Here is a 20,570-nt window from a genome sequence, read left to right as displayed (position 1 = left end):
GGAAGCAAAGAATGAGCTCACAAAAGTTTTAAATCAGAGAGAAATATTTTGGCGCCAACGATCTAAACAACTGTGGTTGCAGGCTGGTGACCAGAATAGTAAATACTTTCACTCTTTTGCTTCAAGTCGAAGGAGGAATAATCAGATTAATAAGCTGAAAAATGATGAGGGACAATGGTTTGAATGGGAAAATGGTCTGGCAGAATTGGTGTCGGGGTATTTTACGAGTTTATTCACAGCCTCCCAAGTTGATTGGAAGGAGGTTATTAGTTACGTTCCAACCTCCATTACGAGGGAGCAAAATGATAGACTGCTATGCTCGATTACAACAGAGGAGGTAAAGGAGGCTCTTTTCCAAATGAATCCAGACAAAGCCCCGGGTCCTGATGGTATGACCCCGGGGTTTTACCAAAAACACTGGAAAATCGTAGGGAAGGATGTTGTGGAGATGGTGCGTAGCTTCTTCAGTACTGGCAGGCTTATGGAGGAGCTCAATGAAACCAACATCGTCCTCATTCCAAAGAAAAAATGTCCTGTTATGGTAACGGATCTTCGTCCAATCTCTTTATGCAATGTGCTAGTAAAGATTATTACTAAAGTGGCTGCAAATAGATTAAAATTGATGCTTGATAAGGTAATATCCGAAAATCAAAGTGCTTTTATGTCGGGAAGGCTGATTTCTGATAACGTGCTCATAGCTTACGAAGTTATGCATACGCTCAAAAGAAAGAGAAGGGGAAAAGATGCATATATGGCTTTGAAGCTCGACATGAGCAAAGCTTATGACCGTATAGAATGGAGTTACCTTCAAGCTATAATGCTAAAGACGGGATTCGACGCATGGTGGGTTCACTTACTAATGCAGTGTGTTAAATCAGTCTCATACAAAATTGTTCATGCTAAAAGAGAAATTGGTCCGATTAATCCAAGCAGGGGTCTACGCCAAGGAGACCCCTTGTCTCCTTATTTATTTATTCTCTGTGCAGAAGGACTCTCAGCTATGCTACATAGCTTTAAAAGTCGTAAATTAATTCAAGGGGTGAAGGTATGCAAGCGTGCTCCAAGTATAAATCATATGTTGTTTGCTGATGATTCGTACTTTTACTGTAAAGCTGGGGATAGTGAAGTATAGACAATGATGGAAATTTTGGCAAGGTTTGAGCGTGCTTCAGGGCAGAAGGTGAACTTAGCTAAATCATCGGTTTTCTTCAGTACTAATACAAGGGCAGATGTGAGACAACATCTTTGCAATACTTTACAAATTGAAGAAGCTTCAGAGGATTGTATGTATTTGGGTTTGCCTGATATGATGAAAAGAAGCAAGGTGGCAACGTTGGGTTTTTTGAAGGACAAAGTAAGGAGAAGAACGAAAAGCTGGGATGGTAAGCTTATCAATCAGGGTGGAAAGGAGGTTCTGGTTAAGTCAGTCATTCAGTCTTTGCCTACATACGCCATGAGCGTATTCCTTTTGCCTTTAGAGATAACCAAAGATGTGGAACGCTGTATATCTAAATTCTAGTGGAACACAAAAAAAAACTGCTAGCAAGAGCATACATTGGATGAGTTGGGATCGCTTGATCAGACATAAAGCGTGTGGGGGGATGGGGTTTAGAGACTTTCGTGATTTCAATATTGCAATGCTTGGTAAACAGGGTTGGCGTTTCATTAAAAACCCTCACAGCTTGGTCAGTAAGATTTCAAGGCGAGATATTTCCCTGATGTTTCGTTTATGGATGCACAAGTGGGTACCAATCCAAGTTTTGTTTGGAGGAGCATTTGGGAAGCCAAACATGTAATTGCAGCAGGCATGCGATGGAAAATTGGTTCAGGAAATTCAGTCAATATTGTTGGCCAGCCATGGTTATTGGACGAGCAAAACCCGTTTATTACTTCTTCAGTCCAAGGTATTGAGAATGTTAAGGTGAGTGCTCTAATGGCTATGGATCACAGGGGTTGGGATGAGGATATTTTGCATAATCTGTTCAATGTACGAGATCAGCAATGCATCAGGAGAATATATCTGGTCGAAAATAATGTAGAGGATGAAGTGTATTGGGGAATGGAAGTGTTAGGACATTATTCGGTTAGAAGTGCAGACAGGCTTATCCAGAAGCAAAAGCGTTTATGGAGATAAGAGGACCAGAATAGCACGTGGAGGAAAACATGGCGTATCAAAGCACCTCCAAAGGTTTTAAATTTTATGTGGAGGGCTTTATCAAATTATTTGCCAACGATGTTGCTTTTAATGCAGAAACATGTTCCTGTTAATTCTTTTTGTCAAGTTTGCAGGGTTGGTGTTGAAACAGTGGAACACATCTTATGTCATTGTACTTTGGAAAGACAATGCTGGCAAAGGCTGTTACCTGAGGCTCTAGTAGATGAAAATCTAAGTTTCTTTCATTGGTGGCAGAGAGTGCTGGAAATCTGTGACAATGCGAAAAGAGCGGAAGTGGCATCAGTTTGTTGGTCATTATGGAAAGCTAGGAACGATTTTGTGTGGAATAAGAATTATACTCGTTTGTATGTTGTTATTGCAAAAGCCAGACAGTTTCTTCTACAATGGAATTTAGCCCAAAAGAATAAACAATCATCTCGTTATCCTAACTTTGTTGAAGGCGACGGGAAGGAGATTTGGGTTGCACCACAGACGGACTATATGAAGATATCGGCGGATGCAGCAATCTTTTCTGAGTATAATGCTTCTGGGTTGGCGTTGATTACGAGGGATGATCAGGGAGGTTTGATGCAGGCACGAACCAAGTATCTCCCAGGGAGGGTATCTGCTACGATGGCTGAAGCTTTAGCGATTAAGGAAGCTCTTAGCTGGATCAAAACTAATGGCTGGATGAAGGTGGTGGTTGAGTCGGATTGTTTAACGTCAATTCAGGCAATTCGAAGCAAGGTTACCATGGTGTCTCCTCTTGGGCAAGCTATTCAAGCTTGTCGGGATTTGTTGATGGAACTTAACACAGTGTCTCTGTTTTTTGTTAAACGATCTGCTAATATGGCGGCGCATGAGTTAGCTCGCCTGTCATATTCTTTTCCAGATCAAGTTTTCGATAGGTTCTCTATACCTATTGAAGTTCAGAATGTACTGATAAGTGATTTGGTGGCTTAATAAAATTTCATTGTTTGTCAAAAAAAATAAAAAATAAACCAGGCTGCCAATTCAATCTGCGCAAGTTAATCCCAAAACTAAAGTTTTCAATTTATTCACTTCCTCCCGAGTCCCATTTTTGTACACCCTTGTTTACTTCACCGAAGTAAAATGGCAGGTATTCAAACTGAAAAATGGCAGCAAAAATTCAATCCTGCAGCAACAAAAAAATAACCGAAAAATAAATTAAATTAAAAATTCTTATTTACAATAATTTAAATGATAAATTAATTTAAGTTAAATTTATTTAAATTAAGTTTATAAAATAAACTTATTCAAGTTTAAATAATAAACTTATTTAAATTAAATTTATAGAATAAATTTCATAAATCAAATTTATAAAATAAATTATGTAAATTCAAATTAATAAAATAAATTTATTTGAGGATCCTGATTTGTGTATTAATCAGTCAGCTCTGATACCAATTGTTAGGTCCCGAATTATCGTAGAACGGATAAACAAAAAGTTTGAGCTTCACTGTAAATTCTTTACTGCAATCTTCTGCTCTTTTGGGGGAGAGGAAGATGAACAGAACAACTCCAAATTGCTGAATGTTTCTGCTGATGAGGGTAGACTTTATATTCAATTAAAATGTGTGGGTAAAATTGAACCACACAAATTAATTGATAATACAATAAATTATGGCTGAGGAGTACTCTTGCAACCTGCGACTAGTACATTTCTGCCAACGACCAATATTTCTTTTACTATTTTTACAACTGGCGACTAACAATAAGGTTTAATCAACCTGCGACTAACTAAAAAATATGTACTTATTATCAAAACAAGTACATGTATCACAACTTGCGACAGATAAACTTTGGTGGCTTTTTTTGTTTTATTGATTTTCATTTTCTTTTTCCTTTTTTTCTTTTTATTTTCTTTTTCCTTTTTTTGTTTTCTTTTTGTTTTTCCTTTTTTTCTATTTTATTTTTCTTATTTTCTTATTTTCTTTTTCTCTTTTTTTCTTTTTCTTTGTATTTAAGTTTAAATTATAACTAAATTAATTTATAAAATAAACTTAAATATAACTTATATAAATAAACTAATTTAGATTTATAAAATAAACTTATTTAAAGTTTATAAAATAAATCATTTTAAGTTTATTAAATAAATTATATTAAAGCCCACTAAATAAATTTATTTAATTTAACAATTAAACTGTGAACTTCGCCAGTCCCTCGAGCAGTTTAACTGAATACCCCGCGCACCTCTTCTCGTAATTTAACAGATAAACGTTCAATCCAATTACGTTTCTCAACTTAACAATTATTCTAAAAATAATACCCAGATTTCTTTCACGAGCTGTTGACGCCTAGTGCAACTGGTCTGGTTCACAGATGACTAACCCCGATTCAGGTCTTCGTATTATAGCCTTGATTACGTTGTTAAGCTTGCAACAACTTTATTGCTTCGATCACTGACTGTCAATAAACAACTGTACTTCACTAGAATCCTTAATGGCACTTTAGACAACGTCTTCATTGCTACTACAATCTTGAATACTTCATTCACTGTTATTCACCGACGCTTGAACATATAAATGAACTCTTGTCAGTGAGTATAACTCCAACACTGCAGTTGTCTTCTTTAACCTCTATCTATACCCTATATTCAATACTTCAGATTCCTATGCTTCATACACTGTCTATCTTCAATCAATGCTAATACACTGAAATCTTCTGGTAGCACTTATACACTTAATCTTCAACATTTTTGAAACTTTGAAAGTCTTTAACCTGTATTCTTACTGAGGCATGATCATATTAATGAACTTCTTTCAGTGATTGGTAAACAGACTTCAAGATTTCTTCTAATCTTTTGATTCTTTGTATTTGCCTTGTCTTCATTGCTTCCTGATTTCTTGTGTAGTCGTAGTATTATTAACCTGTCATGTTCTAGTGTTGTTCTCATGTTGAGTGATCACGTAATTGTTCATACAGCTACGCAGTCTCACCGACAGACTGCTTTACAAATCCAGGCACGTAACCACAAATTCCGAGTGCGTAGCACTTTGAATTAGCTACCATTCACTGAATGTGAACCACGAAGTACTTTGGCAGCTAATTAACTAAATCTAAAGAAAACAAATTTTGCCAAAGTGAATAACTTAAAAAAATGGCAGGTATGAATTAGTAGATAAACAAAACAAGAAGATTGAAAACCAATATAAACAATAAACTGGCAGCCTGAATAATCTAAAATAAATTTAAATTAAAAACTTTAATCTACTAAAATTTAAATAGTAAATTAATTTAGTTAAATTTATAAAATAAATTTATTTAAATAAAGTTCATAAATAAACTTATTTAAATTAAATTTATAAAATAAATTTTCTAAATCAAATTTACTAAATAAATTTATGTAAATAAAAAAATTAATAACATAAATTTATTTAAGGATCCTGATTTGTGTATCAATCAGTCAGCTCTGATACCAATTGTTAGGTCCTAAATTATCGTAGAGGGGGGGTTGAATACGATAATTACTAAATTAAAAAATTCTTTCGAATCTTTTGCAGATATAAAATTTAGTGTCCGATTAGGGGTTTCGTGTTCTTGAGGACAATAGTGTTTGGAACAATAAAACGAGGAACACAAGTTATTCGGGAAAATATATATTCGTATATAAATCCGCGAGGGGTGTTGCTACAATCCGGTAAATAAATTAACCGGCTACAATCTAAGAACAACAAAGTTCCTAGCTTCTACAAAGATCAACAAATTAAATCATATACAATATTCTAGCTTTTGTTTGTCTAAGGATTTAATTACCGGGTAACGAATATAATGCCCCTATGAATATACAAGAGTTAAATCGGGCATTATAACATTACTCCCATGAGAAGAATAATTGATATGAATTTGTTTGTATATCTCCTCTGTATCTCTTTACTGCAAATCTTCAGCTCTGGGAGAGAAGACGAACAGAACAATACAACTCAATTTGCTAAAATGCTTCTGCTGCTTGTGTAGACTTATATCAATTAAAATGTGTGGCTAAAATTGAATCACATAATTTAATTGGTAGTACAATAAAATTTTGGCTGAGGAGTAATCTTGCAACTTGCGACCAGGAGTAATATGCCAACTTGGGACCAGTTATTTGTTTGGTTAACTGGCGACTAACAAAATCAAACCAACTTGTTGTTTTCTTATTTTGTTAACCTGCGACCACATATGGTGGCCAGGTTTTTTGTTTTTTTTCATTTTATTTTTCCTTTTTTCTTTTTCCTTTACTTTTCTTTTTCTTTATCCTTTTTTTGTTTTGTTTTATTTTTGTTTAAGTTTAAATTGTAACTAAATTAATTTATAAAATAAACTTAAATATAACTTATATAAATAAACTAATTTAGATTTATAAAATAAACTTATTTAAAGTTTATAAAATAAATCATTTTAAGTTTATTTAATAAATTATATTAAAGTCCATTAATAAATTTATTTAAGTTAACAATTAAACTTTGGGCTTCGCCAGTCCCTTGAGCAGTACCTCTTCTCATACTTTAACAGATAAACTTTCAATCCACGTATGTTCCTCAACTTAACAATTCTTCTAAAAATAATACCCAGATTCCTTTCACGAGCTTTTAATGCCTAGTGCAACTAGTCTGGTTCACAAACGACTAACCCCGATTCAGGTATTCGTATTATAGCCTTGATTACATTGTTAAGCTTCAGACACTGACTGTCAATAAACAACTGTACTTTCACTGGAATCCTTTCTGGTACTTTAGACAACGTCTTCGTTGCTACTACAATCTTGAATACTTCATTCACTATTCTTCACTGATGTTTGAACATATAAATGAACTCCTGTCAGTGAGTATAACTTCAAGACTGCAGCTGTCATCTTTAACCTCTATGTATACCATGTCTTCAATTCTTCAGATTCCTATGCTTCGAACACTTTCTATCTTCAATCAATGCCAATATACAGAAATCTTCTAGTATCACTTATACACTGAATCTTTATCATTTCTGAAACCTTGAAAGTCTTTAAACTTTATTCTTCACTGAGGCATGATCATATTAATGAACTTCTTTCAGTGACCTGTAAACAGACTTCAAGCCTTCTTCTAATCTTTTGATTCTTTGTATTTGCCTTGTCTTCAATTCTTCTTGATTTCTTGTGTAGACGTAGTATTATTAACCTGTCCTGTTCTCGTGTTGTTCTCGTGTTGAGTTATCACGTAACTGTTCATAGAGCTACACAGTCTCACCAATAGTTGAAATTACCTTCTTCTTTTTTTAAATTTGATAATTCACGAAACTGGGTTCAATAAGCTAGAATGATGGTTGAATAACTTATTACCATTTTAAATTTAGAGATTTGCTTTGAAAATTTATTTTCTTCTCTTTACTAGTAACTTCTTATAATTAAGTACGTTAAATGCGGAACATAAACACGTGAAAAGAAGACAACTAACACGGTCAATTTTGTCCTGGTTCGCGGTGGCTAACTCCAGTACCTGAACTCTTCCCCGAACTCGAGATTTTTTCCACAATAAATAAACTCCTTTATAGTAGGCGGGGAAGTCTTTACAACTATCCACTATTTATTTATCTTGGAGTGTCACACACATGTAACCTTCTCAAAATAAAATAGCTACACTAAATTACCAAAACTATCTTGGAGCGTAACAACCTAGTCACCTCCACAAGGGTTTGCAAACCCTTTTGTAGTCTTAGATGTTGGGTCTTTCACTTTACTCGCAGTGCAAAGCCTACTAACTTCCGGTAGTACGCCTAAGACTTGGGTCTTAGTATAAGAATCACCTAACTTCACAATCAACTTACTATAAAGAACAAGATTACAAGCTACACACACAATATATTTTAAAATAAATATAATGGACGCTATTATGTGTTAAGTTAGTGCGTAAATTATTTAAATTTTATTGATATGTCAATCAAAAGACAAATCACACGAATAATATGCAAGACAAGTTGTTAAACATGTATGCATGTATGCACAATATGTAGTTTATTCGCCTTATAAACTGAAGGAAAAGAAGAATAGTACTACTAACTTGAGTTTAAAAGTCGAGTCCCTTAGTCTTGCTTCATTGAGTCCCATCAAAGAATAAGTTCAAAGGTATGTTATACGGCCTCAAATATACAAGACTATAATGTGCTAAATGAACTTGATAAATCAGCTTTAGTCGAGTTAAAACAACCAAGTTAAGTGGCACAATATTCGACCAAATTATAAAACCGAGTTATTATAATCTTGTTCGAGTTTAAGTCTTTTTGAAAGATAGGTTTAAAAGCAAGAAAAGGACTATGTAACACAAGATTAAAGTAAGCTAAGTGAACTTGTTAAATTACAGAAACAAGCGAAGCAAATTGACGCACTTGACTTAGTATACTCGGCTGAATGAATTTGGTTTGCTCGAGTGTAGTATTTGTTCTTCAAGTCTTTTTTCAACATAGGTTCAACCACAAGTTAGGACAATGATATATAAGACTACAATGTACACCAAGAACTTGGTAAATGAGTTAAGCTTCAAGAAAAAACTTAACCAAGGTTCAAGCTCCATTTATCAAAATAGAAATGGTAAAAGTCGAATGATGCTTGTCTTATTTGTACAAAATATAAGTGGCCTAACTTTGTTAAGTCCTTGTTTAAAATTAATCCTTAAGAACAAGTGACAAACTAACAAAGTAGATCCAAACTTAAACTGTAGTTTGATTCTTGAAAAGGAAGTTTTGAACTACTTTGGTAAAATAATAAATAAAGCACTTCGGTTTTGAATCATAAATAGTTTAGTTTCCTTAAAACGCTTCAAGAGTTCAACTTTGAGTGTAAGGAAGTTGTTAACAATCAATACTAGGGTAATTTGTAGAAGGGGAAGGGAGGTTGGATACAATTATAAATATAATTATAATTAATATAATAATACTAAAATTGATCGTAATTCGATTATAAATAAATTTATGTTTTACTAAATAGAATAAAATTAGAGCTATATGTTTTTTACGTGTCTTAAACTCCTAATATGTGGAGCGCCAAATGTAGTTCGAGGAATTTCGTAACAACACAAAATCGGAGGGTTGCTGAAATAATAGAACGATTTATGTGTAATTGTGAGATTAGGGTTTATGAAAAAGAGGGGATGGACTTGGGAGGTGTATCAATTTGTCTCAGATATTGGATCCCTTTTCCAAGATGCATGTGCACTAGTTTATATTGAATCAAGTCTACGTAGTTCTGTGAAATTTGGGTTAATCCCTGAGAGACTTTAGAGAAAAACTTCGTTAATGTGTTAGTTATCGACTTTATCTTATTTAATCTTAGCGTTGTGACGTCTTCGTGATTTGAAGGATATCGTCGTAAGATATTTTCTGTTATTAACTTATTGAGATTGATTCTATCCTCGTTTCAGAGAGAGGATAACTTGGGTTTTAAGCAATTAATTATTAATCAAAATTAATAATTAATAAATTACGGGATTATTAAAAATATTAGTTAAGCCAAAATATGGCATAACAGGTATTATTCACACCTCAGTTGTGACATCCCCCAAATCCGGGGTCAGCATTGGGTGTCACCAAACAACTTTAAAAAGCATAAACCTGTATATTGATATGAATATACAGATGACCCTTCATCTCTGGATCGATTACAGGTTAGGGTATGAAATAAGAATCTGAACATCTAAATTTTTGTAACAACTAACTCAACTTCATTACCTATTTTATCAATGTCTTCCTTTATCAAGTCCGAGATATCTAACTTTTTGAAGCTGGGATCTCTCCTTTTGCTGTCTACTGTAAGCTATCTACAGTTATCCTCAACTGATACTGAAAGAATAAGAAATAGCAAAGCAACAATGAGCCAAAAATGCCCAGCAAGTATCATAATTTGATTTCTAGGTATCAGTAATTAAAAGAACCCATTGGAAATAATTTTTCAATAGTTTTATAAATATCTTTATTCATTTAAATAATGGAATGAATAAAACATATCGACCCTTAATAGCCTTCAATCATAAATCAAATTTCTCTGAAAAAGAACAACGAACAATTTACTGATTCATCTCATGGATCAATTATTTGTTCAGTTTTGTAATCATGAACTTTCAAAGAAGGAACGCCGTTAATGGCGATCAACAATAAATTAGAATGGACACTAGAACCAACATATGTACTATACTCTGCTGATCAGTCAGAATATAGTATGGTTCTATGCCCATCCGCATAGAACCACTATCATATCGGATACCCAAACCATTCTTTCCTAATAAATCATAGGGTTCAGTCCATCCCCGGCCCTTAGGGTCCAGTCCATCCCTGGCCTTTTTTGTAACATCCAGTCCGTAGAGTATTTTGATAAAAAAGCATTTTGGTTAAAACATCATAATTCAGGGTTCGCAAATAACCCGAAATAATAAATATTTTCTCAAGAGATTAATCATTAATAATGAAGAACAAGAATAAAGAATACTTTCATAATTAAGATTCATTGTAGTGAAATATAAAAAACATTTAATTATTCTGAATTTAAAATAGGGGAGAAATACTTACCTCGATTGATCAACCCTCTAATCTTTAACCATCTTCCATATAACTCAGCTCTAGTATATCTGTATTTCTATCGACAAGCTATCTGACCTTTCCTCGTCAAACACCATTCCATGTTTATCTCATTTTAAATCTATCTGTCATGTATTACATATAAATAAGCTTTACGATCTTAATCCCTCTGTCTGGCCTTGAACGCCGTGAACTATACGTATCTATCATAAAATATATTCTTTTAATTAACCGACAATATATAATTGTCTAATTCATACATCTATCCTTATCGTCTACCCACCTTATGATATTAGCTAATGATCATATTTAATTATATAAAATTTAAAAGACACGTGGCACATAATTCACATAGCACGTAAACATATAATTCACGTATCATATAATTAATTTAAAATCGAAATCGAGTCGAAATATGACTTTTTGATAAATACGCGACTCAGAATTGTTTACAAAACAAGCGACCTTTCGAAACGAAAGCATTTATGTCTCGAACGTATTTTTAATAAAAGCAGAGTATTTTTCTGAGTTTAGACACGTTCGTTTCGTATTAAACGGATGAACAGTCTATTTTATATGAATAAAATAAGAATAATTCAATTAATAATTATATTAATTGAATTTTCAATACCTTAATAAAAAATTTGAAAACTTAAAATAATTTTTAAATCATTATTTGGCTTAATTATAAAAAATTACATTTTATTTAAATCTTATAAATAAAATTAATTGATTAAATGAATTAATCAATTAATCAAATCCATAAAAATTTAATTAAAATAAATTATAAATAATTAAATCAAATTAAGATTTTCAAAAATAATAAAGAAAAATAATTTTATGAAATTAAAATAATTCAATTAATTATTTAAAATAATTAACTAAATTAATTCTTGAATTAAAAATAATTTTTTGGAATTAAAATAATAAATTTTGAAATATTTTTAAATAAAATAGCAGAAATAATTTTCAGGTTTTTGAATTGGGGCTACACAGATCAAAATCAGGCTTTTAAATAAAGAAAACGGGTCCTGGAGAACATAACCGAGCCGGGTTGAATGTCATCGGACTCTGGGAATTCCCCAGATTCCATCGACTTCACCGGACTCCAGTGAAGTCTGTTCCAACCACAAAGCCAACTCGTTCCATCGGGTTTTTTGCACCAAATCATTCGTATAGTCACTCAGCAACTTAGTACAATCAATATCAACTTCAAACGATTTCCCAACTAATATCTCCGGCTAAAACACGAACAAAATCCGGCCAAAAATGACTTTGGTTCAATTCATAACCAAATACAATGATTTTTATCACAAATCAAATCTTATGATATATACAATTTAACCCAACAATCAAAACAAGCCAACAATTAAAAACAAACTCAGAAAATTGAATCAAATTTTTTAACAAACCCATGAACTCGACATAATCAATTTAGCAATAGAACGTATAAATTGATAGTATAAATCGATTGTAAATCATATAACAAATCTATTCGAATCATTAAAAACAAACCAAAAACCCTTGAATCAAAAAGCCCTAATTTGAGCATAAACCCTAAAATTCGAAATTGAAAATTTACCAATATGAGATATGATTTAATGCTATAATATGATTGAGCTCCTCACGAGATTCAATTTGGTTACAAATATGACCCCATTTGCTTTCCAGATCAATCCAAAATCATGATTTGATCTTATGAACTATTCTTGAAATCCTAACCCCAATTTTATAGTATTTTCTGAATTTTTAATATATTTTTCTTATTTTTATATAATTAAATAATAATTAAATTTTATTTATAATTATAAAAATAATATCCCAAAAATTATTTAGGGCCTAATTATATCATTTAATAAAAATAATTAGCCCAAAATTAATAATTAACGGGAACTAATATTTAATTCAATAAAAATAAAAATTATGTTAAGATTCCCTAAAAATTACGAATAACCCAAAAATGCAAAAATATTGAATATTTAACAGTTCCACGATTTAATAAAAATGAAAATACGATTTTTGTGGGTTTTAACGTCCCGGTAGGGTCGCGGTCCGATCATTTTTAAGAAACCGAAATATTTTCAAAATTAATTAGATGTTCCGAAAACCAATATGATAAACTCCATATTCTGCAAGATAATGTCAAATAGCCCACCCGCAATATCGGATATTAAAATTTAATTTCGATTACATAATATTACATATAAATATACTTATCGCGAAATAAAGTAGCCGAAAAATATTCGAAAGTCGTATTGAATATATGAAACATATAACAGGTAAAATTTATGATCAACCATAATTCATATTATAATAAAACATATAATATTTTATTTAATACAATATAAAATAGTCGTAATTTTTTCCGGGTCTTACATCAGTCACATATGTATGTTCTTTTGTTTATTGTACGCGCGTGTTATGCCAGTTATTGCATAGATGGAGAGTTTGAGTTATAAATTAAATTATATTATAATTATAATATGCATTTGTAGTACATGGGGTTTTGATTTGATTTTGAAAAACTGTAAGGTCGTGTACACTAGTTTAATAGATTGGTTTTGAAATGAGGATGTTGCCACTATTATTGTAAAAGTGATTATTTTAATAATTTTTTTGGAATAAAGTACAACTTTAATTAATCAATTAGATTACATTAAAATTCCAACATATGCTCTTGTGATCTGTTCGTAGTCATATATACCCATTTATATGTCAAGTGATCAAGCTAGCTAGTCCCCTAAAACATTAATGTTAATATACTGTTGTGTATGTTCAGTAACAATTCTATTTACTAAATTAGTAAAGATGTCAATATATTGTGGCAGTCTCGGTTAAATTAGTACTAATAATATTTGGATCATATGTCTATTTAAAAATTATTTAGAAAATATAATGTGTTTATCTATACCTTTCCGCTAGTATCATTATTATGTTCGTTTTGAATTATTATATATATATAAGTGTTAATTTGGTCAGATGTGTTTTTACTTATTTATTTTATTTTCATTATCATTTATCTATATAATATCAGAACAAGTGGATAAAAAGCGTGAGACATTTTATTCCCTGTAAAAAGACTATTATGCTCTTCCCCTCTACGTCCACCTCCCGATGACACTGTCATTAGAAGCTGCGCGACCCTAATAATCCCCATTCATAAAATATCAGAAGAAGCTCCTAATTTGCATAATCTTAAACAATCTAAACCACGCTTGAATCTTCGGGGTTGGGGAGAAAAAATGGTGGGTCAATCGCGCATAGCTTATTAAGTAATCGTGGTAGAGAAATAAAGGTTTAGGAATTGAGAGTTTCGGCTGGCGTGGGTTCGCTTGGTGGTTTGGATGCATGTATCGATACTACAGGTGTGTTAGGTAATTGATGAATTCATTTGCTATTTAGGATCATATTTTTTTGATTGCGTAACTGTGCTCTATATAAAGCACAGATTAGGTTCATGATATAAGCACAGATTAGGTTCAGTTTTTATCTGTTAATATAAAAATTGTTGATTCTGTTGAAGCTTTATCGAATTATTTGAATAAACTGTATTCACCCCCCTCTACAGTTGATTACGGACCTAACAAATTGGTATCAGAGCTTGATGTTGACATACAAACAGTTTAAGATCTGAAAATCAATCTTTAATGGCAGAAAAAGAAGCACCACAGAATCCACAACCACCACCCCCAGCCACATCACAGATTAGCAGCAAAATGAGTAAGTATGAAGCCATCAAGGTGCCAATCCTGAAGATACATGAATATCTAATCTGGAAAGTCAGGATGGCCATGTGCTTGGAAGCCACATATCCTGAATATCTAAGCAGGATTTATGATGGTCCTCATAAACCAATGAAGGTAGCTGTTTCTGTTGCAGGAGAACCAAAAAAGATGGTTGACAAAGAAAGGAAGGACTACACTCCTGAAGATCTTTAATCTATTTGTTAGTCGCTAAACACGCGCTAATAATACACGCAAGTATACGAGTTCGCAAGTAGTATAGAATCTTTTCTAGTTCGTTCCCACAGAGACTGTATTGATTAACTAATAAATTCACGCACTTAAGCAACAATGTATGATTATTATTCAATGCTAAGATGATAGCAAATTAAAGTTATTATTAACTAAGAATTAAACTAATAATTATAACTACAAGAATTAAAATTGACTGAATGAATATATATGACAGACATGGGATTCTAACTTCATTAAATACTTCATTCAATAACCTTATTGTTCTTAACCTTAGCATTCACTGGTGATGACACAAATCAGACAACACGAAACTGATAAACGCCAACTTTCATTGCACGAGTACCATACTACCAGACATCCACAAAAGAGATAGAAGCTGAATAGACACCAATTATATTGAGACCCTATATGTCTATAGAATTTGATAATATAATGGTTTAAGCACAAGTTATCTATCTCGTTTACACAGGGCAAGTAAGATGGTTAAAATTACCTACAAATCATGCATAACATATACATGAACCTATGCTAGCATGGAAAGTTCTAAATACTTAAATTCACTTTCGCTTCATTAAGAATTAACTCACTATCATATAAGTTCGCGATGCTCATAAGACGAATACGCACAACCAATACTAGTACATCAATCAATCACCACATACTAAGGAATCAACAATTTAACTAAAGAAATCCATAAATAAATCCGCTAGAACCGCACGATAACGACTAGCCCATAATCGGACTCATCATCAACGCGGGTTCCGATGAAAACATGATATAACAAACGTAGTCTTTATAACGAATAAATAACATAGTATAACAAAAGAGTACAGGTTCAACAAAACAAGAAACGAGCATCCAAAATTACAACTCAAAATAAAGATTCTCAAGAATAAACTAGATCGTCTTCGCCTTTGTTGATTCATGCTCTAGATCTCTTATCATCTTCTCCTTAGCTCTGAAGTGTCTCTCCTCTTATTAAAAACTATCTAAAGTTGATTATATAGCAGCCCCATGCAGTGTAGAACTCTTTCTCTCAGAAACCAAGTAGAAACAGGAATTTGTCATCCCGACCCGGCGCGGCCGCGTGCTTGATCAGCGCGGGCGCGCTGGCTTTCTAAACTTCTGGTGCAACTGTGCACTTGATCAGCGCGGGCGCGCTGGACTTGTGCCAGATACAATTTCCTTTATTTTCCTTGCAATTTCGAGGCGGACTTCGCGAGCTTTTATTTCAACATCACTAGACACCATATTAGCACCAAAATAATGTTAATTCACCTGATTACTTAGATAATGCCTGAAGTGCAAAAACACTAAAAAACACGTTAAAACACTTAACAACTTGAGTACAAATGCATCAATTCAAAGCTTATTAGAGCATAATAAAGTGCCATAAATGCCACTCAACACACCCCCAAACTTGAATCAATGCTTGTCCTCAAGCATAAACAGACTCAAAGAATAAGAAATAAAAAAGCATGAATGCAACTAATATGAATGCAACGATCCCCATAGAATAACTAAATCAATTGACAAGCAACACCTCGGCAAATGTAATTATTCGCATAAAGATCAGCTAAATCCTACAAATCAACTTACAAACTAGAGATGTGCGTGTGTGCAGATGCTTACAGATGTACTATCGCAACTAGATCAACAATCATGACTTACTATCTATCAAGACAATCGCAAGTTTATAAATAGAATAAAAATTAGACTCAAAATAACTTATAACACTTCAATTCTTATATCGGAGTTAACAAGGACTCAAGCTTTTATTCACAATAAAACAACACAAGCATGCTTATTTGATCGTGCAATGAGTGAGGTCCACAAAAGATTTATACAATAGTACCCATGTAGCGAGCGTTAGGTTAGCAGATCCCAGACTATAAAAGCCTTAGGTCACTAGGCACAAAGTTCCCTAAGAACTTAATAACTCGAGTACTAAAGAGCCCACTCGTGATCAATTATACATAACACTTATTCTCTTTTTTTCTTCTTTTTCCTTTTTTTTCACAAATTTCTGAACGAGTGTGTTTCGCTCCATCTCGTTCAACCCTAGACTACTCATATAAATATGAGCCGGCTACTAGCCATTTGACTCCTAGTCACACAACTAGCAATGAAATCCAATTTTCTCCAATTTTTAAATATCCATGTCTTTTATTATTAAGAGAATAACCTAAATTCTAAATATAAACAAACGATTAAACCTCGACAAACCAACAAACCATGACTATGATCTAGCATTTTAGCAACCTATAAGACTTAGTAAAATACAAGTGTCTCTAGCATGCAAATCAACTCAATATGACTTAACATCTCTAAACACGACATCACTACACTAGCATAAATATCAGAAGTCAACTGGAAAAATTATTAAGGGATCATGCTATAATGCAAATGCATGAAAACTATATGAACAAAGTATCATAAAACTATCACAAATAATAAAAAAAAACTACACGGAAAAAATATGCAAACTATATGAAATATTCTAAATAAACTATCATGAATATGCAACTATATGAGACTCACAAAAACTATTCCTTCAACTACTACCCCCAAACTTAAAATATTCAATGTCCTCAGTGAAGGTAATAGTAAGGAATCAGGCATACCTACTGCGAATCAAAATCATCACCCTCAATAGGTGGAGTGTCAGGCATTTCAGGAGGTGGATACACGGAATCCTCACCATATACTGGCCACTGGATGTCAACACTGGTGGCTTTGAAAGTTGTCCCGAGTGCCTGAGTGAGATCGTGTGCAAATCGACTATGGATGTCGTGTATCACATCCATCCTCCTCGCAAGATGCCTATACTGCGTCGAACTCAAACCTGCTCCCATATCTGCTCCTACTGCCTCCTGCTGCTGTTGCTGCGACGAACCAACCTCCTCTCCATACTGAGCTCTCCGAGCTGCTCGACGGTCATGCTGAGAACCTCCCGCTGTAGCCGCTTCTATGGGCACACCACCTGACAGATGATCATAAGAATACCCAAGCGCCTTAGGATCGGGCTTCCCTCCATACCACTCCTACATGCTCAACAGCGTAAAACTTTCGATAGGAGCACTAGGAAGCTGCAGCTGCTCATGTGCTTGCCAATGAACACCAACTACCACGCATAACTTCGTCACAATAGACGCATAAGGAATAGCACCTGTAGTACCTCCTCGCAAAAATCTCAAAATCCCTTGATATATCACCATCCCCAAATCAATATAATCACCCTGCAGAATCTCCCACAGCAAACGAGTACGCTCCACAGTAATCTCATGCACATGCAAAGATGGCATGATGTTAGCACATATAAATGAATTCCAGGCCCGTGCAAACCTGTTCATGCACGACGCAGGGAACATGGAGTAATCAGTAGTGCTCCTCTCGAACTTTCAATGCGTCTCAGGCACACAGAGAGTAGCAATGATGAGATCCAAATTAAAGTCCTCTGGAGTCTGATCGTTCCAAGTGTCCTGACCCACCTTCCTCACAGGCTGCTCAATCACCGTCCTGATAGCCTCTGCACTGTACTCAACAGTCTTCCCCCTCACCACTGTGAAACCATTCTTCTCCACCTTGGCATTTGCATAGAACTCACGCACAACACTCATGGGCACAACAGCGGGTGCCTCACAAAAAGAAACCAGCCCATCTCTAGAATCATCTCTAACAGCTTACCATCCTTCCCTGATGGCAGAAAACCTCGCTCCTTAGCAATAGGCTTTGAGAGAAGCCTCGTGTACTCCTCCTTAGCCTCAGGAGTAGAAAACCTTGGCCTCACACCATCCGCAGATGAATAATCGGTGGTGTTGCTGCTAACTTGCATTCTTTGCCTCTTGGGTGTCATCGGGATTGCAGAAAAGAGAATAAAATCTTAAGTTTTTAGAGAGAATTTATGCTTGAGAGTTTGTGATATGGTGGAGAAGTTGTGTGTAAGTGTATGTATTTATAGGTGAAAAGGTGTGAATTCTATAAGGAATAGAAGTGGGAATTGATTATGGGAATCGTGAGAATAATGGAATTGATTAAGAGAGGGAATTATGGGATGTGGAAGAGTAAAAATTGGGTTGGAATTGATTTTGGAGGAAAAGTCCCGAAATTACCTTAAAAAACTGCTGAAATAAAATATTTTCGAAAAGGACCCGGCGCGGGCGTGCGCTAGGACAGCGCGGGCGCGCTCACTCTCTGGAAAACCGGCGTGGGCGCGCGCTAGATCAGCGCGGGTGCGCTTGGTTACTGGAAAAATGGCGCGGCCGCGTGCTCGATCAGCACGGGCGCGCCCAGCTTCTATAGTTGGCCCTGAATATTTTTCTTTTTCTGATTTTTTTGTGTTTTTCTCCTTTCTCCTTGCTTCTTCTACTTCCTAATGTACAACAAACTTGGGTTGCCTCCCAAGAAGCGCTTCTTTTACATCATTAGCTTGACATAGAATTTCGAGATCAAATGGACAATAGAACGGCACTAAAGACCCCGCGGTTTGCCATGTCACCATAATAATGCTTCAATTTTTGACCATTTACCTTGAATGCTTGGCCCAGATCATTCTCAAAAATTTCCACCGCTCCATGTGGAAACATAGTTTTGACAACGAACGACCCTGACCATCTTGACTTCAACTTTCCAGGAAAAAGACTGAAACGAGAGTTGAACAAAAGAAATTGTTGCCCTGGCACAAATAATTTGAGCACTAGACTCCTATCGTGCCACCTCTTGACTTTCTCCTATACATTTTGTTGTTCTCATAAGCTTAAAGTCAAAACTCGTCGAGCTCATTCAATTGAAGCATCCTCTTCTTACCAGCTGCATCCAAATCCAGATTCAACTTCTTTAAAGCCCAATACGCTTTATGCTCTAGCTCCACCGGCAAATGACACCGCTTACCATACACCAAATGAAATGGTGACATTCCCAATGGAGTTTTATATGTTGTTCTATATGCCCAAACAGCTTCATCAAGCTTCAAAGACCAATATTTCCTCGATAGACCACTACTAGGAAAAAGACCTTAGACATCGGTTAAAAACCGATGTCTATGTAAAAAATATATGATGTCTTCGTGACTGATGTTAAATGTATTTTCTCATAGACATCAGTTAAAAACCGATGTCTATGTAATATTACACATCGTTTCTGGAAAATTTCTGATGTCTAATTCATATTGATGTTATATAATTGTGTAATTTCAAGTTCAGAAATATAATATTATGACGATTAGGCCTATTTAAAATTATAACACACAAGCAATATTTATAAAATAACATCGATTACAAATAAAAAACCGATGTCTATAACCTATTATACATCGGTTGTATTCAAAGAACCGATGTTAATTTGAACAATAGACATCGATTGTTTTCTAAATAACCGATGTGAATTTGAACAATAGACATCGGTTGTTTTTTAAATAACCGATGTTAATACGATAAATAGACATCGGGTGTTTATTTTTGAATTGATGTTATTGCCTTGTTTATATGTGCTAATATCCCTTTATTAACATCGAATATTAGACAATGTATTAAGCACAATATTGAAAAAACTTAATTCTCAAAACTCAACCAATACATATATATTATTACTCAATTGAATTCAAGATCAACAAATTCTCAATGTGTACAACTAATATCAAATATGTTTATCATTCTAAACAAAGTACAACTAATATGTAAAATCAACCATATTTCTATTTCTAGTACTCAAGTCATCCCCTTTCACGCGGGCTCCAATTTTCTTTACCATGCTTCCAATCAATAAAAAGATATTTGTCTCGCCTAAAACTTTTCCAATCCTTTAAAAGATATCTGATGCATAAACTGAAACAGTAATGAGGGAATCAATTAGTATGTATTAGTTAATAAGGTAGGTGACACTAAACAAATGGAGGACAT

The 20,570-nt window shown here is 34.0% G+C and overlaps 1 protein-coding gene across 1 annotated transcript; it reads left to right on the top strand.

The window, feature by feature from the left end:
• The first annotated feature begins 1,138 nt into the window (after positions 1–1,138).
• On the top strand, positions 1,139–1,669 carry LOC141690532 (uncharacterized). Its single transcript, XM_074495322.1, has 2 exons — positions 1,139–1,502; positions 1,653–1,669. Exons 1-2 carry the CDS (start codon positions 1,139–1,141, stop codon positions 1,667–1,669), a joined length of 381 nt encoding a protein of 126 aa, XP_074351423.1.
• Positions 1,670–20,570: the final 18,901 nt, after the last annotated feature.

Source organism: Apium graveolens, chromosome 10 (assembly GCF_009905375.1).
Source record: "Apium graveolens cultivar Ventura chromosome 10, ASM990537v1, whole genome shotgun sequence".
NCBI lineage: Eukaryota > Viridiplantae > Streptophyta > Magnoliopsida > Apiales > Apiaceae > Apium > Apium graveolens.
The sequence above is the reverse complement of the archived record's forward strand: the minus strand, read 5'-3'. Positions and strand labels throughout refer to the sequence as shown.

What these genes read in the sequence shown, in the direction of transcription:
- LOC141690532 (XM_074495322.1), top strand. Translation starts at nt 1,139, where the DNA reads ATGGAAATTTTGGCAAGGTTTGAGCGTGCTTCAGGGCAGAAGGTGAAC.